General features: G+C 52.8%; 1 protein-coding gene across 4 annotated transcripts; it reads left to right on the top strand.

Moving 5' to 3' along the window:
• Positions 1-690: 690 nt before the first annotated feature.
• Positions 691-22,845, top strand: LOC133244653 (fatty-acid amide hydrolase 1). 4 transcript variants are annotated; one of them, XM_061412104.1, is made up of 15 exons: positions 691-776; positions 1,347-1,998; positions 11,717-11,830; positions 13,687-13,821; positions 14,027-14,160; positions 14,243-14,449; positions 14,700-14,740; positions 14,961-15,085; positions 17,087-17,212; positions 17,735-17,832; positions 19,231-19,330; positions 19,591-19,631; positions 20,585-20,624; positions 21,121-21,229; positions 22,122-22,845. In XM_061412104.1, the coding sequence occupies exons 2-15, from the start codon at positions 1,804-1,806 to the stop codon at positions 22,481-22,483; spliced, it is 1,827 nt and encodes a 608-aa protein (XP_061268088.1). In that variant the 5' UTR covers positions 691-776; positions 1,347-1,803; the 3' UTR covers positions 22,484-22,845. The 4 variants fall into 4 exon arrangements, with proteins under 4 accessions (XP_061268088.1, XP_061268089.1, XP_061268090.1 ...); XM_061412105.1 differs by lacking the exon at positions 691-776 and adding an exon at positions 21,758-21,903 and having other exon boundaries at positions 1,566-1,998; XM_061412107.1 differs by lacking the exon at positions 691-776 and adding an exon at positions 7,621-7,848 and having other exon boundaries at positions 1,935-1,998.
• Positions 22,846-25,305: the final 2,460 nt, after the last annotated feature.

Below are 25,305 nucleotides of genomic sequence, written 5' to 3'. Positions count from 1 at the left end.
TTCACAATTCTATGAAGGAGTCACTATTATTAGCTCCCATTTTGCAGATAAGGAAACTGAGGCACCAGAGGTTAGAGTGACTTACTGAAAGTTCCACAGTGTCAAAGTTAGGATTTAAACTCAGATAGTCTGGTTCCTGAACTTGGGCTTCTCAGGCCAGAAAAACCCTCTCTCTAGGTCTCTGTTTGTTGTTGTTCATTTGCTAAGTAGTGTCCAACTCTTTGCAGGCCCCATGGACTCCAGTGCACTGGGCTCTATTCTAATAATAACAACAACAGTAATAATTAATATGCATGGATTGCTTACTGTAGGCTAGGCCTTGTTCTGGCTGCATTTCAAGTATTAGCTCATTTGAGTCTTACAATAGTACTAGAGAATTGGCCAGTGGAGGGAGTACTATTATCCTCATTTTACAGGTAAGGAAACGGGGATAGTCATGCAACAAGGATGGGTTACCAGACACTCCAGCTCCAGAGGCAAACTTTAAATCACTGTGCTATCTGGCTTTCCCAAAGACTATTCAGTCCAAGGGCCCAGCATTTACTGCTGTTTGGATTCATGTCACATGATTTCTGCATTTCCACTAAAGCATGGCTTTTGTTGTTTCTATGCATGTTTTTTTCCTTCTCAACCAGATCTTGAGCTCCCTGAGGCCGGACTGAAGATCTGGTACGTCCTCAAGTTCCCCAGTTCACAGCCAGGATCTCACAGACTCCTCCTAACAATCTTACATTATAGGCATTCCTCCTTTTCAAGGAAAAAGCATGGATTCAGAGGTAAAGATAGAACTGGATGAACAGCAGTGTTTTGGCAGACAGCGTTTTCTAGCCACAAAGCACTCTTCCCCACATCCCATTTGATTCCACACATCCTCACTTCCAGGGGCAGTCATGGTAGTACAGCTTGATGGTTAAGAGCAATGGTTTAGGATTAGACCTGAGTTTGAATCTCCACTCAGTCACCTGCATGACCCACAGAGGGGGTAATTTAATCCCTCTTGTCCTCAGTTACCTTATTGGTAAACGAGGATGATAAAAATGCTTTCCTCATCTCTCTGTTGGGAGGACAAATGAAATTGAGCACATAAAGACCTGTGAGAGAGGCCTAGATTGGAGAAGTATTGTGTGTATATAGATAATCCGCTCCCCTCCCCCCACCTCCCTAAAGACACCGGGTCCCAGGACTAGGGAGGGGAGCGGGCAGCAGGTGGGCTCCCTGAGAAACATCCTGTACCCCTCCCTCTCCTGCTGGCACCCCTAAGCCCCACGCAGGGGAGAGGTGAGTGCCCTGCGGTACACAGCCTAAGACAAGCTTCTCCAGGAATGATACTGGTAAACTCTTTGCAGGGTTTATCAGGTCCGCGAGCACAGTCTGTCGCTGCTCTCCATCCTCTTTCCTGAAGTGGCTCGGGCTGGACAGCATCTTCCGTGAGTTGAGGGTCTTGGGTGCACCGGGCTGAGGCCAGGCCAGACGGGGGCGCCGAACGGCTGCTAGGCTCGAGCTTCCGAGGGCGCCCACGGGAAGCGGGTGCTCCTCCCTCTCCGCACCGCCCAGAGCCTTAGAACTTGGGGAGCCGTCCCAGCGGAACCGCGGCTCTTCGCCTTGACCGTTGCGCTCCACCTGTCTTCAGCCGGCTGCCAGGCAACAACGCTTGGCCGAGCGGCTCTACCGCCCCTGCCTCCACTCCGGCGCAGGCGGGCGCTGGATCCCGGGCTGATCCAGGCCGGGTTTTGCGGCGGAGTCCGAGGTCGCTGATTTCCTCCTTCATCGGTTGCCCGTGGCAGCGGTCGGCGGCGGGAGATCATGGTGCTGGACGAACCATGGGCCGCGCTCTCCGGCGTCTCCGGGGCCGCCCTGGCCTGCTGCTTCGTGGCGGCGGCCTTGGCCCTGCGCTGGTCCAGTCGCCGGACAGCGCGGGCCTCGGCGGTCCGGGCGCGACGGAGGCAGAAAGCGGCCCTGGACACCATGGACAAGGCGGCGCAGCGCTTCCGGCTCCAGGTGACAGCCGGGGTTGGAATCGGTGTGGAAGGGGAGGGTTCGGGGTGGCAGCAGCGCTTTGAGCCGCCTGGGCACTCGGAGGGATGGGCGGCCGGCAGCTCAGGTGTGTGGGAGGGACGGGCGGCCGGCAGCTCAGGTGTGTGGGCAGCGCAGGTTTTGTAACTTTCTGACACCCCTCTCGCCATCATGCATTCTGTACTCTTTTCTGAACCAAGTGGGACCTAGGGGAGGAATGGAAACGAAAGGGACAGGACAGGTCGTCGAAGGCTGTCGCCTCACTGGGTCAAAGAGGAGCTTTGCTGTGTGCCAGATAATCTCAAGATCATGGACTTACTAGGACGCTTAAACTGCAAGATGAGAACCAATAGGATGCTTGGGTTTAGGACTTTGGAATCATAAAGTGATGGTCAAGGGCCTTCTGAGAGCTTATAGTTCAAATTCATTGAGGATGCTCAGAGGAAGCTGGGGAGGGACTTGAGCAAGTCCACAGGGAGTTACCGGCTGAGGTGGACTCTTGCCACCTGGCTGTGGAGTCAGATGGGTTATAAGTTCCTTTCATGGATAGGTTTAGTTCCAGCCCTTCCCTGGGTGACCTGTCAACAAGCTTCTTTCCCTCTGGATCAGCTCAGTGTGTGTATGGAGGTGAGGGAAGCGGCCTGGAAGAGGAGGCTTTCCTCTAGGTGTATGCCACACTGGACTCAGTTCCAAGTCGAAATACCAAGCTCAGTTCCTATGTGCTGTGAGACAGAAGACTTGCCCCAAGGGGTGTTGGATGGAATTTGGATGTGACAGGTAGGAAGGCATTCCAGATGATGGGACAAGATGAGGCAGGAGCTAGAACTAGAACCTAGATGCCTGGTGGAACCATCCAGCCTCATTCCAATGGAGAGGAGCAAGGAAGAAAGATCAGGAAGGGAGACCCAGGCCTTGGATGCCAGGCCCTGGGTATGGCCTTGATTGCTTTGCGGTTTTCGCTGGATGTACTAGTATGAATTTACACCATACCATTCCTGAACCAGGAAAATGTCTTATTTGTTTGTTTAGTGAAATAATAACATATCTGGTTCTAGCCCTCACTCACTGACATGGCACACAATCAGCGAAAGTACACAATCAGTTCATTTTTAGGTATTCAATCCAAATTGGCCACTTTCCCTACCTAGTTGAGCAAAGCTTCATCACTGTCTGATCCTTCTTCTCTGGCAGAGCTCCCTGGTGCCCTGCTCAGGGATCCTTGCAGTGATGCCAGGCCCAGCCTAGAGACCCTCGGCTGCTCCGGAGACTCCAAGTCCTGTGCAGCTAGCTAGCTGAGTTCTCCTGGCTCCAAGGAATGTGTGGGGGCAGCTGCAGGAATCTGCCCACAGTTTCTGCCTACATAACTCTCCTCCTGGTTGCAAGGAACCCACCAGCTGGCAGGGGTGTGGGGTAGTAGAAGGGTGGGTTTTCCCTCACTTCAGCTCCAAGCATCAGCATCTGGATCCAAGCATCCAGTTTCCTTCTGGAGCAACAGCCTTTCCTTATTTTTAAGAACCGGAAAAAAAAAAAAAAAATGGCTGTCTGAGGAGGCCTTACAAATAGCTGTGAAAAGAAGGGAAGCGAAAAGCAAAGGAGAAAAGGAAAGATATAAGCATCTGAATGCAAAGTTCCAAAGAATAGCAAGGAGAGATAAGAAAGCCTTCCTCAGCAATCAGTGCAAAGAAATAGAGGAAAACAACAGAATGGGAAAGACTAGAGATCTCTTCAAGAAAAGTAGAGATATCAAGGGAATATTTCACGCAAAGATGGGCTCAATAAAGGACAGAAATGGTAGGGACCTAACAGAAGCAGAAGATATTAAGAAGAGGTGGCAAGAATACACAGAAGAACTGTACAAAAAAGATCTTCATGACCCAGCTAATCACGATGGTGTGATCACTGACCTAGAGCCAGACATCCTGGAATGTGAAGTCAAGTGGGCCTTAGAAAGCATCACTACGAACAAAACTAGTGGAGGTGATGGAATTCCAGTTGAGCTATTTCAAATCCTGAAAGATGATGCTGTGAAAGTGCTGCACTCAATATGCCAGCAAATTTGGAAAACCCAGCAGTGACCACAGGACTGAAAAGGTCAGTTTTCATTCCAATCCCAAAGAAAGGCAATGCCAAAGAATGCTCAAACTACTGCACAATTGCACTCATCTCATACGCTAGTAAAGTAATGCTCAAAATTCTCCAAGCCAGGCTTCAGCAATACGTGAACCATGAACTTCCAGATGTTCAAGCTGGTTTTAGAAAAGGCAGAGGAACCAGAGATCAAATTGCCAACATCTGCTGGATCACAGAAAAAGCAAGAGAGTTCCAGAAAAACATCTATTTCTGCTTTATTGACTATGCCAAAGCCTTTTACTGTGTGGATCACAATAAACTGTGGAAAATTCTGAAAGAGATGGGCATGCCAGACCACCTGACCTGCCTCTTGAGAAACCTGTATGCAGGTCAGGAAGCAACAGTTAGAACTGGACAGGGAACAACAGACTGGTTCCAAATGGGGAAAGGAGTACTTCAAGGCTGTATATTGTCACCCTGCTTATTTAACTTATATGCAGGGTACATCATGAGAAACGCTGGGCTGGACGAAGCACAAGCTGGAATCAAGATTGCTGGGAGAAATATCAATAACCTCAGATATGCAGATGACACCACCCTTATGGCAGAAAGTGAAGAAGAACTAAAGAGCCTCTTGATGAAAGTGAAAGAAGAGAGTGAAAAAGTTGGTGTAAAACTCAACATTCAGAAAACTAAGATCATGGCATCTGGTCCTATCACTTCATGGGAAATAGATGGGGAAACAGTGGAAACAGTGGCTGACTTTCTTTTTCTGGGCTTCAAAATCACTGCAGATGGTGAGTGCAGCCATGAAATTAAAAGATGCTTACTCCTTGGAAGGAAAGTTATGACCAACCTAGGCAGCATATTCAAAAGCAGAGACATTACTTTGCCAACAAAGGTCTGTCTAGTCAAGGCTATGGTTTTTCCAGTGGTCATGTATGGATGTGAGAGTTGGACTGTGAAGAAGGCTGAGCGCCAAAGAATTGATGCTTTTGAAGTGTGGTGTTGGAGAAGACTCTTGAGAGTCCCTTGAACTGCAAGGAGACCCAACCAGTCCATCCTAAAGGAGATCAGTCCTGGGTGTTCACTGGAAGGACTGATGTTGAAGCTGAAACTCCAATACTTTGGCCACCTGATGAGAAGAGCTAACCCATCTGAAAAGACCCTGATGCTGGGAAAGATTGAGGGCAGGAGGAGAAGGGGACGACAGAGGATGAGATGGCTGGATGGCATCACTGACTCTATGGACATGGGTTTGGGTGGACTCCAGGAGTTGGTGATGGACAGGGAGGCCTGGCGTGCTGTGGTTCATGGGATTGCAAAGAGTCAGACACGACTAAGCGACTGAACTGAACTGAACTGAACTTCCATGGTAGATTTCCTAAAAGAAATCAACCCTGAATGTTCATTGGAAGGACTGATGCTGAAGCTGAAGCTCCAGGACTTTGGCCACCTAATGCAAAGAGCTGACTCATTGGAAAAGACCTTGATGCTGGGAAAGATTGAAGGCAAAAGGAGAATGGGGTGGGGATCAGAGGATGAGATGGTTAGACAGCATCATGGACTCAATGGATATGAATTTAAGCAAACTCCAGGAGATAGTGAAGGACACAGGAACCTGGCGTGCTGCAGTCTATGAGGTTGCAAGGAGCAGGACATGACTTAGTGATGGAACAACAATACAACAATAACTTCCAGCGCAGGTTTTGGCCTTGAAATACCAAAAAGTGTTTAAACACCCTCTGTGGGTCAGAGCCTGGCCTCAGAACACCGAAACTTGGCTCTTCCAGATGAGTAAGTAGGGAAATTCCCTTTTGGTTTTCCGGTGACTGGCAGAAGAAAGGGATAACTAGTTCAGCAGTCTTGTTTTGAGCAGTCAGCACAGGGGTTGAGGTCTTGAAGACAGTAGCTCTGGGATCAGTAAGAGGTGGGCAGTTTGTGTGCTTAGTTGCTCAGTCGTGTCCAACTCTTTTTTGGCCCATGGTCTGTATACCCACCAGAATCCCCTCTCCGTGGATTCTTCAGGCAAGAACACTGGAGTGGGTCACCATTTCCTCCTCCAGGGCATCTTCCCAACCCAGGGATCGAACCCTGCGTCTCCTGCACTGCAGGCAGATTCTTAACCCACTGAGCCGTTGGGGAAGGTGGGCAGTTTAGCTGAGCTCACACATAACCTTAGGGAGAAGCCCCTCCTCTATCCCACCCCTAAGGCTCTTTCTGCTTGGTGCTGGAGCTGCTGGGGGTTTTGAGGCTGTTTCAATAGTCTTTCTTCTGGGTCTTTCTCAGCCCAGCCCCACACTGAGAAGGGGGCCTTGAGGTCAGGGGGCCCCTGGGTGAATACAGCAGCCTATGGTACAGCTCCTGCCTGATAGATTGCAGAGAAGTGAGTTGGGACCCAGCTACGTCCTGTGTCCCAAGGTGCTGCTGGAGGAGGGGAGGTCCCAAGCGCCTCCTGAACATCACAAAATGGTTTATCTCTTTTGGGACTCTCAAGCAACTTTAGAGTGAGGCATGCTTTTCATACACTCTGTTGACCATGTGAGGCTTAATTTGAAATATGCGTTTGCCCATTTGCTTCCACCTTACTGCCTGAATGAGTTGTTTTATTTTTGACTGTGCTGGGTTGTCGTTGCTGTGCGGGCTTTTCTTTAGTTGTGTGAGCTGGGGCTACTCTCTCCTTTCGGCATGCGGGCTTCTCATTGCTGTGCCTCCTCTTGTTGACGAACATAAGCTCTAGGGTGCGTGGACTTCTATAGTTATGGTTCCTGGGCTCTAGAGCACAGGCTCAGTAGTTGTGGCACATGGGCTTAGTTGCTCCATGGCGTGTGGGATCTTCCCGGACCAGGGATTGAACTTATCTCCTGCACTGGCAGGTGGATTCTTTACCACTGAGCCACCTGGGAAGCCCCCTAAGTAAGTTTTAATATCCTTTCTAGACTGAAGTGAGGGACTGCCATTGATAGACTATGACGAGTGGGAGAGCCATCCCACTTGCCCACACCTCGGTGCCTCTGCACCTCTGGTTTTAACCAGAATGCCCTTCCTGCACAGACCTTCCAAGCCCCTTTGTCAAAATCCCACTGGATTACAAATGCCTCTCCCTTCAACTGGATCTGACCTGTAGTTCCATCTCCTGGCATCTCCAAGACCAACTTGAAGCTGATTTTAAAACAAGTCAGTAAATGAATGGGAGAACAGTATGGTTTTTGTTTCAGTCAATGTCCATGGTCACATGATAGAATGGAATGTATATCTTGAAATAGAACAGATGTGATTAAAAAAATAACAACAATAAACCATGAATAAAATAAAAAAAAAAAAAAAACAACTTGGAGGACCATCTAGGGTATCTGAAATTAGGACAGTAGGTGGTTCAGGAGAAAAACAGGTTAAGGAGGGGCAGTGATTCAATGACAGCTGTAATATCCTATGCTTGGAAAAAAAGGCATACAGATGGCCACATGCTTGGTGAGATCTTATTTGTATACTTCCCTGCATTCTCCATATAAATTTTAATTTCCTCCATGTTCTTAGATTGGCCTCCTGGACATGCAGACTTACTCTGGTGTCTTGTGAAAGAGAAAATGTCTCAGCTGCCTGATAACTAGTTGAAGACTTAAAAATAGCTGTTAACAACAGTGTCATCAACTGTCAACACAGAAGAGCAGAGGAAAGAATGAACATTTGTGCTGAGAATTGAGAGGAGCTCACTGACAGCTTCTAGCTGAGATGCACAGGGCCTCTGTGGACACCCTGGGTGAGGTGGGGAATGGTGGTGATCAGGCTCCTGCTGGTCATTACCCCAGTGTGGTGGGCTCTCTGGTGATATTTACTTTCTTCCACAAACTGGTAGGCAGTTTTTCGTTTTTTACAATGAGCACATATGTATATAATTGGAAAAAAATCTTGCTATTTTCATTGTGAGGGGAGAAACGCAAGGCATAGAACTGTGTGTATAGTATGATCCCTCTGTCCAAAAATAGAATATATATAAACAACTATATACATTGTGGATTCTTCACAAACATTTTTTTTTTCTCCTATGAGGTTTCATCAGAAACTGTAAACTATGGTTTCCTTTTCAGAAGAGGAATTTGTCAAGGGGGTCCTAGAGGTGGGGGGAGTGTTTCCTTTCCATTTCGCATATCTTAAAAAAAAAAAAAAAGTCATCAGGGGTTGTCTGGGCTTGCCTGATGGCTCAGATTATAAAGAATCTGCCTGCAGTGCAGATACCTGGATTCAATCCCTGGGTCGGGAAGATCCCCTAAAGAAGGGCATGACTACCCAGTCCAGTATTCTTGCCTGGAGAATCCCAAGGACAGAGGAGCCTGGCGGGCTACAGTCCATGGGGTCACAGTCAGACACGACTGAAGCAATTTAGCACACAGGGGTTATCTAGTATGTTGGGGGTAGATCATGGATCCATTTTTTCTCCTTGTAGCTCCTTGTATCATTAAAAAAAGAAAAAAGAAAAGAAAAAAATCCCAAGTAAATGTTGTATCCCTTTAACAAATTTGGGGAAGAATATTCCTGATATTGAGGCTGGATTTCAAAGGCTGTGTGGTGGGTGTGTGCGATGGGTGTTCAGCTTTGGGTGTGAGGTGGGAGTGAGTGGGCTGTGTCACATTGAGGGGGCAGAGGGGGCTCTGACAGGACCTCAGCCTAGAAACATCTCCTGGACCTTGTGGTGGGAGGCAACCTGAAGGGGACAGGCAAGGTGAGGTCGTTGTTGTGCTGTGTGGTCTGGTGACAAAGCTTTGGCAGAGAAGCCAGCTAGGTGGCCTCTGTGTGACCCAGTAGAGAAAGGGTCGGCAGTGGCAAGTGTCTCAGTAGAGGAGACAGAGAGGTGGCCATTTTCCAGAGCTACTTAGGGGCGTGGTGACTGATTAGATGTGGGTGGAAGAAGGGGGAGCTGAGGACAGATGGCAGCGTCCTTCCTTGCGTGAAGAGGAGCCGGTGGAAAGGAGATAGGAGGCAGTGAGCTCAGGGGAAGGACACAGGAACAGAGGGAACAAAAGGAATAGCCCAGCGAGCGGGTCTGAGCTCAGTTGGGTCAGGCGAAGGATGATTTGGAGGCGGAAGGACCATCTAGAGGCCATGTGATAGGTGTAGGGCCTGGAGGGAAGCCAAGAGGCGGCATGACTTCTAGCATCAGAGAGGGAAGAGCAGGTGCCCAGAGGAACCTCCGGGAGCCTTTGACTCTTCCTATGTCTGGCTCCTTTTTGTGCTTCAGGTCATAGCTGAAACAATGTCTCCACCTGCCCAGTGCATCTGAGTCAATCCCCTGTTCTTTCTGTCACAGATTCTGTTTACTTCCTTTCTCACACTTATCGTGATCTGCCATCATTTATTAACTTTCTTTCTTTTTTTTTATTTAAAAATTTATTTTATTTTAAAAAACTTTGGCTGTGCTGGGTCTCTGTTGCGGCACGCCAGCTTTCTGTAGTTGCTTTGTGTGGGCTTATCTTGTTGTGGAGCACAGGTTCTAGAGGAGGGGTCCCCAGCCCCTACCAGCCGGTAGCAGTCCATGGCGGGTTGGGAACCAGCTGCACAGCAGGAGGTGAGCTCTGGGGCAGGTGACTGAAACTTCATGTGCCACTCCCCATTGCTCGCATTATTGATGAACATCCCCCCACCCCCATACCTCCTTCCCACCCCTCCTTCCTGTGGAAAAATTGTCTTCCTTGAAACCAGTCCCTGGTGCCAAATAGGCTGGGGACTGCTACTGCAGAGCCTGGAGGCTCAGTAGTTGCCCTGCCGCATGTGGGATCTTAGTTCCCCAACTAGGGATCGAACCTACATCTCCTGCACTGGAAGGCAGATTCTTAACCACTGGACCAGGGATGTCCCTTGTGTTATTAAAATTTCTTTTCTTCTTTTTCAAATTCTTTTTCTCAATTACTTTGTTTTCTTGAAGGTAAGCTCTAAGATCAGGGACTTGTCTGTCTCGGCTAACTCTAAATTCATAGCCCTAACATAGTGCTCGACACAGAGTAGGTGCTCAGAACATGTGTGTTGACTGGCTGAACGAGTGGATGACAGTAGCAGCGTAGAGGAGGGAGGGAACCCCGGGAAAGGGGTATGCCTGTGCCCAGGAGGAGTCTGAAGTCAGCCCTGTGAACGCCTCCATGAGACTTGGAGCAGAATGAAGAGTTGAGTGTTTGTTGTGTTGGGCAACGAGGAAGTCCCTGGTGAGTTTGGCAAGAGCAGAGGAGGGTAGAGATGAGATGTGGTGGCTGAACTCAGATGCTCTCCTAATTAGCCCAAAGCCCTTGAGGGGGAAGCCAGTGAGGTATGCAGGCAGGGGCTGATCCCAGAGACTCTGGAGGCCTCTGAGACCTGGCAGTGAGTGTCTGACCAACGTCCCTCCTCCGTCGGAGAGCTCTTCCCTGACCACCCTCTACCTGTGTGCTGCCCACTCAATACATCCATGTTATTTTCTTTATTTCTGGCTATCTAAAATTCTTATTTGTTTACTTATAAATGATCTCTGTGTGTTAGTTGCTCAGTTGTGTCCAACTCTTTGTAACTCTAAGGACTGTAGCCCCCCAGGCTCTGTCCATGGGATTCTCCAAGCAAGAGTACTGTAGTGGGTTGCCATTTCCTTCTCCAGGGGATCTTCCTGACCCAGGGATTAAACTCGGGTCTCCTGCATCGCAGGCAGATTCTTTATCACCGAGCCACCAAATTATCTCCTCACTCCCAACTCTACACCTTGTTGAAGCTCCCCCAAAGCCTGGAGGTGACTTTCTTGTTCACTGCTGTATCCCCATGTCTAGCATGGTCCTTGGTACAGAGTAGATGCCTAATATATGTATTTATGGAATGAATGGAAAAAACCTCTCTCTTTGATGTGGCTCTAGCTTCAACCCCAGCCACCTTAGACAGGGTTTTCTTCTTTCTGCCCTCCCCTGCCAAAGGGTTGAGTAGTTAAGTGCAGGTGGACAGCCAGTGGGCAGCTTGTGCTGAATGGGCAGAGAACTATAGTTTATCTGTAAGTCCTAATCAAAGCACTTTCCCTCTGTGAACGTCAGTTTCTTTAAGCTGTGCAATGGGAATGGTGGTAACATTTAATCCAAACACAGAGCATATCAACAAGGTGTGTGGCCACACTCAGCAACCACTGTGCTAAGCTGCTTCAGTCTTGTCCAACTCTCTGCAATGCTATGGACTGTAGCCCGCCAGGCTCCTCTGTCCATGGGATTCCCCAGACAAGAATACTGAAGTGGGTTGCCATACCCTTCTCCAGAGACTCTTCCCCACCCAGGGGCTGAACCCTTGTCTCCTACGTCTCCTGCATTGGCAGGTGGGTTCTTTACCACTAGCGCCACCTGGGAAGTTTTTTCATAATGGTCTAATACTCAGCCTGGGCGTGGCCTCTCCCTGGGCCCCCCTCAAGTGAGCTTCTGGAAGAGATAGATCTGTACTGTCCACAGGTGGCAAGGGCCTGCCCAGCTGGAGCACATCTGTGATGTCAGAGACGCGGGTGGGCATGTCTGTTATGGGCTGGCATGTGACAGTGAGCACATGCTTGGTAGATGTTGGGATGTGGGGGCATGGGCCATAGGTGTCTGCTGCAGGCACCTGGGGCCTGGGGGGAGTAGGGGACTGATCCGAGGTGTCTCCCCAGAACCCTGACCTGGACTCAGAGGCGCTGCTGGCCCTGCCCCTGCCTCAACTGGTACAGAAGTTACACAGTGGGGACCTGTATCCCGAGGCTGTGCTCTTCACCTACATAGGAAAGGTAAGGCCAGGGAGTGACCCCACTCCTTCCTCCCCTCTCTGTACAAGGCTGTGGGAAAACCTGGCTGGAGGGCCATGGTGGGACCACAGTGCCAAGGGCTGCCAGGGAGAGAGGGAGGGAGCCAGAGCTGTGTGTGTGTATGAGAGAGAGAGAGAGAGAGAAGGCTCTGTGTGTGTGCATGTGCTGGGGACACTGAGCATGTTGTGCTACCTAGAAACCTGGCTTTTAGCCCAGACTTCCCACCCCGTTCCGCCCCCAACCCATCAGTCGCTGAGTCTGGTCTGTTCCCTTTTAGAGCTCCCCCTAGACCATCCCCTTGTCTCCCCCGCTACCCTGGTCTTCCGCCAGTCTCTGTCCAGGACCAAGCACCAGTCTCCTGGCCAGCTGCCCGCTCAGCATTCCAGCATCCTCTCTGGTCAAGGATTCCGGGGCTTGGGGCATCGGCAGCTCAGCTGCTGGCAGTTACCTGGCCCCCATAGCCTGCTGTGTTCTGGGGTTGCCTTTACCTGCAAGGCTCTTCTCCCTCCTCTTGCCCTGCTCAGTGCAACAGGCTCTCCTGAGTCTTCAGGGCCCAGAGAGGAGTCACGTCTTCCAGGAAGCCTCCCATAACCCTCCTCCCCTCCCAGTCTGGGTTAGGGTTTCCTCTTCAGTGGTCACTTACTAACAGCACATTTCTCATCACATTTTGGGGCTTGTCTTGTCTTTCTCTTTCCCAAGGCACATGTGTGGGCTTTTGGTGGACAGAGTCTTATTTGTCTTTGTACCTTAGGGCCTACCACGATGTCCTTTATATGTTGATAGTGAGTGCTCAAGAAATGTGTTTGAAATGAAATGAAGGAAGAAATTGTGCTTTATGAAAATGACTTGTATGTGATATGATCTCTCGGAAGAGAGTACGTGGCAGTGACTGTGACCCCTAAGCAGGTGGACATGAGTGCCAGGCATGTGAGAGTGGTGTGAGTGACTGCAGCTGAGAAGGGACAGAGAGGGACTGTGGAGAAAGGACTGGACACCCCTGGGTCGGGCGCATTGAAAGGACACAGTCTGAACAGATGGGGTTGCTTCTTTCAAATCCATGTCCCTGAAAAAGCTCCAGCCCTTCAGAGGGAGCATCCACAGAGAGCATTCTGGCTAAAGATTGGCCTCCTCTTTTCCTGCCCTGGTCAGCAGACAGATTTCACATACCTGAGTTGGCGATAGGGCCACAGTCATGTTCTTAACAGCTGGTATCAGTCAGCCATTCCTCAGATTCAGGTGTTCCTTTCACCTGGGCAGTTGTGGGCCGGGCCTGGGGCAGAGGAGACTGCTGCATGCCAGGAAGCAGAAGCCTGGGTCTAGCCCTGCTCTGCACTGACTCCTGGTGCGACTCAACATGGGGATCTAGCCTCACTGGGCACCGGTGTGGCTTGAAGGAGGAGGTGAGTGGGGTGGCCAAGGGTCACCCTCCCCTTAGGTCGGCCTCTGGAGGGCATCTGAGGTCAGTCAGTATCTTGTTCCTTTGAGTGTCATGGTCCTCGGAGCACACACATACTCTCTATTCATCTCTGGAGGACACCTGAGGTCAGTATCTTGTTCCTTTGAGTGTCCTGGTCCTCGGAGCACTCCCTCTGTCTGTCTTGGAGTTGAAGGTCAGAGACAGCCTGGGTAAGGCTGGGCCGCATGTCCGCAATGAGGCCAGTGCTGGGCCTGCTTACCCTCTGTGCTCCTGGCCCTGGGTCAGGTTAATGGTTACCCTGTCACTGGGTGGTATATTTGAAAAGGCCAATCTTACGCTATGTTGATTTTGCCACAGTTGAAAAAACAAAAGAAGCCAGCCTCACCGCACTCTGTCGTATGTCCATTTCTCCCTACCCCAGGCCTGGGAAGTCAACAAAGGGACTAACTGTGTGACCACCTACCTGGCAGACTGTGAGACTCAGCTGTGCAAGGTCCCAAGACAGGGCCTGCTCTATGGTGTCCCCGTGAGCCTCAAGGAGTGCTTCAGCTATAAGGTGCGCCCTGCCCCAGTCCCTGCCAGCCAGCTCTGGGTCCTGGGTCACCCTGGGCCCTCAGAGGAAGTCCTAGGGCCAAAGGCCTTGAGAGGGCACCGCAGGTGTGTCCTGCCTTGGCCTGTGGGGCGGTGGTGGGAGCAGACCCTGTGTGTTGAAGCCCCCCTGGCTCATCAACCATGTCCCTCTCACCCATCCGTCCTTCTAGGGCCAGGACTCGACACTGGGCTTGAGCCTGAACCAGGGGGTGCCAGCGGAGGGTGACTGTGTGGTGGTGCAGGTGCTGAAGTTGCAGGGCGCTTTGCCCTTCGTGCACACCAATGTCCCCCAGTCCATGTTCAGGTTGGGTCCCAGGGGTGCAGGGTGGGGGGCAGGGGCACCGGTACCAACATGACAGGGGCTGACCCCTTCCCGCTTCCTCCAGCTTTGACTGCAGTAACCCCCTCTTTGGCCCGACCATGAACCCATGGAATTCTTCCAAGAGCCCAGGTGGCTCCTCAGGGGGCGAGGGGGCCCTCATTGCCGCTGGGGGCTCCCCACTGGGCTTAGGCACCGACATTGGAGGCAGCATCCGCTTTCCCTCAGCCTTCTGTGGCATCTGCGGCCTCAAACCCACAGGGAACCGCCTCAGGTAGGATGTAGGTGGTGGGTGGAGGGAGCCCCTGAGTCCTGCTGTGTGACCTTGGCCTAGCTTCCCACCTCTCCGGGCTCCAGGCAGGGATTCCCTGACTGGGGTTTTGCTAGGAGGTAATGTCACAGTACCACCAGCCCCTGGTTCCTCGTTTCCAAAGTGGTGAGAGAGTTGGGGGCTGCTGACTGGATGTGGGGCCGGGCAGCGGGTGGCCATTTCCCATTTCCAACATCTTGTGTTTCTTATCCAGCAAGAGTGGTCTGAAGGGCTGTGTCTATGGACAGGTAGCAGGTGAGGTCTGTGGTTCCCTCTGTGCCCTGGAGGAGGGGGGTCTGCCCCTTTGCCCCTGCCTCTCCTCGGGGCAGTGTTGGGCCCCAAGGCCACTCTAGGTCTGCCTTTCTACCTCCTATCTGCTCACACTCCAGGGCTCCGGCCCAACCCTTGTTTGGACCCAGCCCCGGAACCCCCCGGGTCTGGGTGATCTCTCTCTCCTCCCCTCCCTGCCCCACAGTACAGCTCGCGGTTGGCCCCATGGCCCGGGACGTGGAGAGCCTGGCACTGTGCATGCGAGCGCTGCTGTGTGAGGACATGTTCCGCTTGGACCCCACCGTGCCCCCCTTGCCCTTCAGGGAGGAGGTGAGCAGTGGTGGGGGTGGGCATGGGGATGGATTCGGGGCTCACTGGTGCTCCTGAGCCCTTGCAGGCAGGCCTGGGAGGCCCTGTCTCTTGAAAACCAGCCCCCGGGGGTCTAAGGCCAGCACTAGCCCCTCTGCTGGTGGTGGCACCGTGGTAAAGAAACCGCCGGCCAATGCAGGAGATACAGGAGGCATGGGTTCAATCCCTGGGTCGGGAAGATTCCCTGGAGAAGGAAATGGCAACCCACTCCAGTATCCTTGCCAGGATAATCCCATGGACAGAGGAGTCTAGCGGGCTACAGTCCATGGGGTTGCAAAGAGTCAAACATGACTGAGTGACTGAGCACAGCAGCACCTCTGCAAACAGCCACCAGATGGTGCCCTTTCCTGCATTTGGAAATCCCAAGTCTTTCAAATTGGCTGGCTGGGAGCCAGAGCCTTGGAGCTGTCGCTGTGGAACAGGAGGGACTTGAGGCTAAGAACAACTTGAGGGAGAACTCCTGAACCTCTTCCGTGTTTGACAAGCCAGTAAACAGGAGCCTTTCTTACAGCATTCATTTCTCTATCCCCAGCCTCCGGCAGAATGCTTGGCACGGAGGCTGAGTGAGTTAAGAACAGTTAAAAGCGGAGCGTTCTCTCTCCCAGAGAAAGCTGGGATTTGTGGGCAGGGATCTATCAGATACTGGCTTCCTCCAAGTATCACCAGCCTGTAGATCAGATAAGGCTGGGTGTATTAACTGTCTGTGGTGAGGGAGGGCGCTGCCCACACAGAGCCTTAGTAGCATGGGGGAGGAGCACAAAGTTAGAATATTGACGTTAGTTTGTTGGTAGATATGTCAATGATAGCTCAGTTGGTAAAGAATCCGCCCGCAATGTGGGAGACTTGGGTTCGATCCCTGTGTTGGGAGGAGAAGGGAAAAGCTACCCACTCCAGTATTCTGGCCTGGAGAATTCCATGGAGTATATAGTCTATGGGGTCGCAAAGAGTCATTTCATGTCAGTGTAGGGGGTTGGTTAGGATTGAGTCATACTGTAATTGGTTAGGACTGGTGGGTACAGCGAGGTGAGGATTCTGAGGAGAGCAATTCAAGAAGTCTTGGAGGATAAACTGTCATTTGGTGATCCTATTGAAGAGCTGATGGGTCTTTTAAGAATGACTAATAAAGTTATCTGTACTTTACGAGCAACAGATTTCAAGTTGTTGATACTTGAGTACTCAAGTTAGAGATGTGAGCAGTGCTATAGTGTGTGCTTAGTCACTCAATCGTGTCCGACTCTGCAACCCCATTGATTGTAGCCCTTGGGGCTCCTCCGTCCATGGGAATTCTCCAGGCAAGAATACTGGAGTGAGTTGCCATGCCCTCCTCCAGGAGGTATAGTAAAGCTATGTTTATGTAGACTGTGTAAGCTGTGTGGTGTAAGTGCCGTTTCTCAGCGATCTGGCATTACTCCCTACAGACCTCTTGCCTGGGAAGGGGTGAGGGCCCCTGGGCAGCATGAGATCTGGGCTGGGGTGAGGGAGGGCAAGCTCCCACTCCTCAGCTGAGGAGATGTTCTAACTCTACCCAAGGGCCCCCTTCCCCAGAGGGAGGAGAGGCAATGAGGTCCCTGTCCCAGGGTCTGGAACAATCTATTATGGGAGCCAGGACTTACATCCTTGAAACAGGCTGTGGACGCCTGGGTTTCTGCCCTGATGTTGCTACTCTACCCTGACGAGTGGCCTGGGGCAAGTCCCGGCCCTGCTCAGGGCCTGTCTCCCTGTCTAGACCTGAAGCCTGTGGAATCCTCCTTCTTGCTCTGTCCACCTGCAGAGTCACTGGGAAGGTGTTTTGTGAAGGGGTCAGATACAACAGGGGCTGGCCTCCCTGGAGGTCAGTTTTTGGGGATCTAGGCAGCAGCCTCAAAGCTGTGTCTGGGGCTGAGTAATGGCTCTGAGCTCTGGGAGCCCTGCTTCGGGCCACCGTCTCCTGACCTGACTCTGACTCGTGCATGCTGCCCCCAGATCTACAGGAGCTCTCAGCCCCTGCGTGTAGGGTATTATGAGACTGACAACTATACCATGCCCACGCCAGCCATGAAGCGGGCCCTGCTGGAGACCAAGCAGAGACTCGAGGTTGCTGGCCACACGGTATGCTGGGCGGGGGGAGGGAACCCAAAGGTTCTGGCATTGCCCCTCCTTCAGGGAAGCCTTCTAGGTACCCATGGCTGCCACCCATCCCTGGCACCCTTGCACCCTGATTGTTCTGAGATTGGGGTCGCAAATTCGATCCCTGGGGGACCAGTAAAAAGGGGCTGATCAGAAGTATTGGGGTACATGCTTGATGATGTCCTCACCTCTGAGCTGGGATGTGGGAGCTGCATGGAGTGGTCCTTCCTCGTCAACCACAAACAGTGGTGCACAGCTGTCCAGGGGTTCTCAGCGCCCTGAGATGGCAGGCTTGGGGCCGTTCACCTGAGACAGGCTTATATGTGGTTCCAGACTCCTCTCAGGATACACATCTTATGGGGAGTTATCACAGGCCAACAAGGGTGCCTTTGTGGCTCCAGTGAGGGCACCGTGAGGGCTGAGGGCTGCCTTGACAATGTGTTTTTGGGGGTGGGACCCAAGGGTTTCTAGGTCTGGGAACCTTACATGCCTCCATCTCTGCAGCTGGTTCCCTTCCTGCCAAGCAACATACCTCATGCTCTGGAGACCCTGGGCACGGGTGGGCTGTTCAGTGACGGTGGCACGACCTTCCTACAGAACTTGTGAGTGACTGGATTTGGGGGTGGGTGGTGGGATCAGGACATGGATAGATGCAGGGAGAGCAGCTGAGTGCTGTGTTCCTCCCTGGGACAGGCCACTGGGGAAGATGGAGGACAAAGGCCTGGAGCTTCCTGGGCAGGGACCTTACCATCCCTCCAGCTTCAAGCTGAGCCTAGAGCTGCCTTGTCAGGGAGACCTTGGAAAGGTGCCAGTGTGGGGAGAGGCAGGATTGAGCAGCCCTGGCCTGGCCCCGGGCTGAGTTGTGCAGGACGTTGCTTATCTATTGGGGAAAGATTGAGAAATAAGGGTGGAATCAAGCAGGAGGGCAAGGGTGTAGACCTGCCATTACTCCACACTCCTTGGATTGGTGCCACATCTTCCGCCTTTGAGCAGGATCTGTTTTCTTGTCTGAAAAGTCAGAAGATTGGACCACACCAGCTTTATGAGGCTTTGCAGAGCTCATATTTGAGAAGCTGGTCCCACAGGGATGTTTTCAGTTCTAAAGGCTGATGGGGGCAGGGCAGGTCTGTGAAGATGCTTCCTGGGGACATGCCCAGATTGAATGGACTTCTGCCAGTAGCCAAGTATGATCTGGGAGGCTTCCCTGGTAACTCAGCTGGTAAAGAATATGCCTGCAATGCAGGAGACCCCGGTTCGATTCCTGGGTCGGGAAGATCGGCTGGAGAAGGGATACCCACTCCAGTATTCTTGGGCTTCTCTGGTGGCTCAACTGGTAAAGAATCCACCTGCAATGCAGGAGACCTGGGTTCGATCCCTGGGTTGAGAAGATCCCCTGGAGAACAGAACGGCTACCCACTCCAGTATTCTGGCCTGGAGAATTCCATGGACTATTCCATGGGGTTGCAAAGAGTTGGACATGACTGAGCAACTTTCACTTCAGTGGAAAGAGCCACCCCTCAGTTTGGTCCTCAGGGTGAGACTTCAGAATCAGCTGCCTGAGACCTTTCCCTGAGATTGAGAGCAGAGATGGCCTCAGAGGCAAGGATTACTGTACCCACTCGGGATTAAACCACTTGTGCCTCCAGGCTGGCATCAGCATCTGTGGGGGGATGCCCTCGGCAGTATCTTTGGGCCAGGGAGATGCTTCCCACAGTTCTTATTGCTCTGAGCTGAGTTTGCAATGGAGGGAGACAGGGAGCCCTGCCTTAGGGAGCTCCAGTGGATATGGGTAGAGCCTAAGCATCCCAAAGGGTCTGCAGACACATGTCGCATATTGGAAAGCAGAGGCTGGGATGAAGGGGCTGGAGGCTGTGGTTACTGGAGTCTGGTGAGGAGGGAGGTAGAGTCACTGAGTGGAGACTGGGGGATGCCGCAGGTGGGGGTGAGCCAGGAGGGACGCCTTGGGTAGATGTGCCTGGACTGGACCCTTTGTCTCCCAGCAAAGGTGATTTCGTGGATTCCTGCCTGGGGGACTTGATCTCAATTCTGAGGCTGCCCGGATGGCTTAAAGGACTGCTGGCTTTCATGATGAAGCCTCTGGTGAGGGCACAAGGAATGGAAGGGTGGGCACCACTGGGCTCTTTCCCCCTTCCCTTAGCCTCCTTTTCTTCTCAGCCCCTACCCTATCTCTTTTCCTCCGCTCATGCTCTTCAATCTTCAGCCAACCTGCTTGCTGAGAGGAGTGCTGACCTGGGGCCTGCGGGGAGGGACAGAAGGAGGAGGCCTAGGTGGCTTGGCCTGAAGATTATTGCCACACCTGGCCTAAAGTCTAGTCACTGACAGTGTCTGTTCTATTGCAGTTCCCAAGGTTATCAGCCTTTCTCAACAATATGAAGTCTCGGTAAGAGTTTTTCCCACGCCTAGATGCCTGCACAACTGTCCCCCTGACCTGGGTCCAAGTGCTTTCCAATGGGAAACGATGAGAAAAGTAGCTTCTGAGGCTGGAAGTGGTCTAAGCAGGGTGGCAACCTCTGTGGCCTTGGGCGGGGGGGCAGTCTTGAATATGTCTTAGCAAGATACAGGAAAGGCTGGAGAGTAAGGTCCTGAAGGAGAGCAAGGTTGGGAGAAGATGAAGAGGAGGAGATTGCCCTGCCTGGACATGGGTGGAAAGGCCCAGAAAGGAGCTAGTGGGTGGCAAGGAGCGGGGGATATTGGGGACCCGTGAGAGGTGCTGGTTTTAGAGACCAAACTGCACTGCGCCTGCTCCTGCCTGCCCCTCGGGGCCTCAAGCCAGAAAAGATGGGAGTAAATTGCCTGATTCTCAGGCCCTTACAGCTTGTGGACTTGCCTTCTCTTTCATGTGTGTGTGCTAAGTCGCTTCAGTTGTGTCCAGCTCTTTTTGACTCAATGGACTGGAGCCCGCCAGGCTCCTCTGTCCAGGGGCTTCTCCAGGCAAGAATACTGGAGTGGGTTGCATGCCCTCCTCCAGGGGATCTTCCCCACCCAGTGATTGAACCTATGTCTCCTGTGGCTCCTGCATTGCAGGTGGCTTCTTTACCACTGAGCCATGGGGGAAGCCCATTCCTCTCTCACTACCAGGCATTGAGGACCTTGGGTGGCTCTGTGTCCTAAGAATAGCTGGTGGTCTGGCCTAAGTCCCTCTTGGGGACTCCATGGGATATGAACTTAGGGATTAGAACTTCTGCCCTGCACTGCTTTCTTCTCAGAGTGCCCTGGAATTGAGAAGGGTCTGAGAAGGAAGGAAATCTGGGAGATTTTGAGAGTAGGGGCCTGATGTTGCTAATCCCCATGGCTGTGATCATCATGGTCGGTGACTCCACTCCCTCTGTCCAGGTCAGCCAGAAAGCTCTGGGAACTACATCATGAGACTGAGGTGAGGCCAGAGCCCCTGGACTAGAGTAGGGCGGGTGGGGGTGGGGCCGGACAGGGCATATGCCTTGGGGTCTCTTGGAAACTGGTCCCTCTGGTCCCCTGGAGTGGCCCATCATCCCCTGCTCCCACTCCCTGGATTGGACCATTTGGGGCCTGCTCTGTGACCCTCACTTGCCCGGAGGCCCATTGTAGGGGCCTGGGTCAGCCTGGGTGGGACTCCTGCCCTGGACACCTCTTTGCCACTCTGGTGCTGCCTGTAACCAGCACTCCATGGCCCCACCCTGGCAGGAAGAGTGGTCTCTGTGGTTCCGTGGAGCATTTGATGCCCCCTGAAAGCATCCCTGTCTGAATATCCCAAGGTCCTCCATGCTATCGTGGCTCAGTTCAGATCTGGGGCAGGCATGGGGCCAGTCACCCCGCCTCAGTGCCTGTGCTGCAGAGTCCATGTAATGGGTTGGGTCTGAGAGCTTCACTGGGTGTGCGGGTGTCCTCCACAGGTATACCGGCACTCCGTGATGGCCCAGTGGAGAGCCCTGGAGCTGGATGTGCTGCTCACCCCCATGATGGGCCCTGCTCTGGACCTGAACGGCCCAGGCAAGGCCACAGGTGAGGCTGGCAGCCCCATCACATCCCTCTCAGCTGTCTCTTCTCTTCTGAGTTCCACCCTGTGCCTGGTGAGGTTGCTGGGAAGTAGGAGGAGAGGACCCCTGGGGGAGGACTCCACTCCTGATAGGCTCATGGTCTGGTTGGCTGGAGAGAAGGGAGTCAGGTGGTATGCCTTGGGAGGGAATGAGCTCCTCGTCCTCAGCGATATTCAAGTTGGAGGTCTTGTTACAGAGTCTATGGTTTTGGGAGGTGGTGTTTGAAGTCCAGGTGGGATTTAGATAAACCAAGAAAACAGCAATGAAGCTGCAGAGGGGGAGGCACAGGGCAAGCACTAGCGGGCTCTCCAGCCTGCCCTGAATCCAGGTTCCTGGGCTTTGTCACTCCCACTCAAGTCTCAGCCCTAGGAGAGAACCCCTCCCTGCTGGTGGAGGCCAGTGCCATCTCTTAGGGTGGAAGATGGGGGCTCGGAGCGGACAGTCATCACGGAAGGTTGGCTGACCTGCTCCAGCCCCTTGTGCTGTGTCTCAGGGGCTGTCAGCTATACTCTGCTCTACAACTGCCTGGACTTCCCCGCGGGGGTGGTACCCGTCACCATGGTGACCGCTGAGGACGAGGCCCAGCTGCAGCTTTACAAGGGCTACTTTGGGGATATCTGGGACAAGACGCTGCAGAAGGTGAGTCTCTTCCCCTTGCCTCCCCGCCGGGACCCCTTCCTCTAGTGGAGAGGACAGTATAACCAGGCACAGGCCTTGTCGGCCTTTCTTAATGCAGGACCCCTAGAGACTGCGGGCGGGCCCTGCTGTGCTGCCCCTCCTCCCCAGCTGGGGCGCTTCCCGGGTCTGGGTGGGGCCCTGCCTTGAGACCTTGGGTCCTGATGCCTGTGTGCCCTCAGGTTGTAAGGAAGAGCGTGGGGCTGCCCGTGGCTGTGCAGTGCGTGGCTCTGCCCTGGCAGGAAGAGCTGTGTCTGCGGTTCATGCGGGAGGTGGAGCAGCTGATGAACCCGGACAAGCAGCTATCCTGACTGTGGCCCACCCGGCCCTGGAGGACCCGAGACCCGCCTGGAGCTGCGTCCAGCCTGGTCAGGGCACAGCTGCTGCCCCACCAGGAAGTGTTCAGCCTGGGCTGAGGCTTCCGAGTCCCCCCTCCGTCACCCCCTACAAGAAGCCCAGACCCATGGACTCTGGACCTCACTTCCTCCCCAGGTCCGCTCTCTGTCCTGACCACCCGCCTTGCTGTGGCAGCCAGCGGGCATGACATGATGACTAACAGTCAAGAACTGGTGTCTGGTGTGTGTGTGCTTTCTGGCGGTCACTGTTAGGGCCCCGGGGTTGGACACCTGCCCTTCTAGAACCCGACTTCAGCCATGTCCATCTCCTGCTCCCAAACCTCCTGTAGTTCCCGTCACTCACAGCATGGACACAGGTTTTTCAGGGTGGCTCTTGCAGCCCCAGCTCTTCACCCTCACCCACTGTCTCCCCGTCCCCGCCTCCCAACCCTCAGACTAAGCCCTACTTAGTTAGACATTGTCTTCTCTCTCTGTTCTCCCTTTGCTCCTTCCCTCTGCTGAGGAGGCCCTTTCTGCTCCTCTACCATTAAATCCTTTGAGGCCCAGCTCAGATCCCTCTTTCTCCCTCTGAATCCTGGAGTAGGGGGGCTGTTTCTGTCCAATCAGCCCTGTGTGGTGGGCATCTGCAGGTGGGTTGCCTCAGCACACTGGCTCTCCTTGATGCAGGGGCACTATTTTTACATCTTTGTCCTCAGCGGGCAGCACAGGGCTGGGTACAGGGCAGCAGGGAGCCTGGGATGCTGTTGGGGAGAGCAGCCCACAGGCCTGGGGAGGCAAGCCCAAGACAAGACGATCTGGCAGAGAGTGCTTGCAGGACCAGTCAAGGACTGGATATTATGGGAAGGCCTCCTGAAGGAGGAGAACCTGTGTTGCGTAGAGACTGAGTTTCCCAGAGGCTGAGGGAGGGGACGAGGACATCCCAGGGAGAGGGAAAAATATGCCCGAAAACTAGGACGAGTTTGGTAGATGGAAGCATTGTGCTTCCAGGAGGAGCAGCAGAGAGGTAGGTGGGGGTCAGATCAAGGGGGTTTGGGGGGCCAGTTCAGGTACTTGAATCCAGTCTCCAGGGCAGTGGGGTGCTCTTGAAAGATCACCCAGGTGTGCTGAGGAGAGTAGACTAGAATGGCAGAGCCTGGAGAGCGTAACCAGGCTGTTCCATGATCCTAGTGTGAGGAAGGGGGCCTGAGGCCTGAGCTAGGGCAGTGGTTTGGGGTGCAGGTGAGCTGTCTGGGCCTGTGTTGCTTGGTGGGCGGCGGGTAGCTCATTTGGGCTGTTCTGGGGGCTGCTTGGGCCCACAAGCAGAGCTTCCTCATGCCTCCCTGGCTCCAGCCCTAACTCTCCTGCTTGCTGTTGAAGATGTGTCTGGCCTGAGCCCTCGAGCTCAGGTGGGCCCCTGGCTCCCACCTGACTAACATCAGATTCTTTCCAGGACAACTGCTTTCCCAAGGCTTCCTTCTCTGCCCAGATTTTCCTGCTTCTCCAGAGGTGTCTTCCCCTCCACATCACGTGCCCAGTGGCACCTATACTTTCTGTCAATAGTAACCCAGCCTCAGTTGGGGCAAGTCTCAGGGCAGATATGAGCCTCCCTGGGAGCTGACTAGAGGGCCTAATCTGCACAGACACCTAGGTTGGGATGACCAAGAAGCTGCTGCACTTTGCCCTGGTTTCTTATCTGCTGCTACTGTCATTTTGGCTCATATATTTCCATGAAATCACTCAGCATCTGCCTCAGCTTCCTGCCCATTTCTGTCTTTGGTTAATGATAGCCTTGTGCTTTCAGACCTCACTTCCATTCTTTCCAGTCAATAATTCCAATCAATAACTGGGTTACTGATTCCCCTCTTGAATCCCAGCATGCCCATGCCCAGCTCTGTTTTTAGTGGTGCTGAAGCTCCTCCAAACCTGTCTGTCATCTCTCAGAGGCTCTGGGGCCTGTGTGGGTGGCAGATTTTGGTACAAACATGTTGGCTCGATCATAATCAGGGATGAGGGAAAGGTTAGACAAAGGGGCCAAGTGCTGCCAAGGGCAGAGGAGGTGGTCAGTGAGGAAGCAAGTGCCCATTGCATTCCACCCCCACAGCTACACCCTGGTCCAAGCCTCCTGCCTCTCACCTGGACACCAATAACCCAACTGGGGTCCCTGTTTCCTTCCCCACCTGTCCAATCAATCCATTTTCCGTACAGCAGCCAGAGTGATCCCATGAAAGTGTATATCAGGTTGAGTCACCTCTCTCCCTAAGACCTTGCAATGGCTTCCCAATCAACCGAGATGAAAATCTGGTCTCTTCAAGTCCTTTGAGGTCCTAAGTGACATGGCCCTTGCCCACCTCCCCTGCCTCATCTTGGATGTCTCTTCCTCTCATTCCCTGTGCTCCAGCCACACGAGCACCTTATGGTCTCTTGCTCATCTCAAGCTGGTCCCTGCTCCAGAGCCTTTGTGTTAGCTGTCCCTCTGCTCGGAACTCTTGACACCAATGTCACCCTCCCTGATCACCTACTTGGAGAACAGCTTCCTCTGACGTCTTCTAACATGTCACCCCTTGGACTTAATACCATTGTCACTATCTAGGATCATATGGGTTGTTTTTTTTTTTTTTTGTCTCCACTCAAGTAAGCTTCCTGAGAACTGCACTTTGTCATGCTCATCACAGAACTCAGCATGTGGAATGGTTCCTATAGGGTGTTTAGTTAATTCAGTGAACACCAAGTGAGCATCTACTAGGGACCAGGAGCTGTATTTGATGCTGGGACTGCAGTGATATATGGGGCAGACTAGGGTTTTGTCCTCTCGGATCTGCATTCTGGAGTATATTTTTTGAATGAAAGGCAGGCAGGTGTGCTATTAAAGACCTACATCTTTAATGTGCATGCTCAGTCTCTTCAGTCGTATCTGACTCTTTGTGACGCTATGGACTGTAGCCTGCCAAGCTCCTCTGTCCATTGAGATTTTCCAGGCAAGAATTCTGGAGTGGGTTGCCGTACTCTCCTCCACATATTTAATACTTAATAC

The sequence above is a fragment of the Bos javanicus genome, chromosome 3 (genome assembly GCF_032452875.1).
Source record: "Bos javanicus breed banteng chromosome 3, ARS-OSU_banteng_1.0, whole genome shotgun sequence".
Lineage (NCBI taxonomy): Eukaryota > Metazoa > Chordata > Mammalia > Artiodactyla > Bovidae > Bos > Bos javanicus.
Note: the sequence above shows the minus strand (reverse complement) of the source record. Positions and strands in the feature narration are given on the sequence as shown.

What these genes read in the sequence shown, in the direction of transcription:
- LOC133244653 (XM_061412104.1), top strand. Translation starts at nt 1,804, where the DNA reads ATGGTGCTGGACGAACCATGGGCCGCGCTCTCCGGCGTCTCCGGGGCC. An exon ending in GTCCCCCAGTCCATGTTCAG is followed by an intron (nt 14,161 to 14,242) that starts GTTGGGTCCCAG and finishes CGCTTCCTCCAG; the next exon opens with CTTTGACTGCAGTAACCCCC. An exon ending in TCGAGGTTGCTGGCCACACG is followed by an intron (nt 17,213 to 17,734) that starts GTATGCTGGGCG and finishes CCATCTCTGCAG; the next exon opens with CTGGTTCCCTTCCTGCCAAG.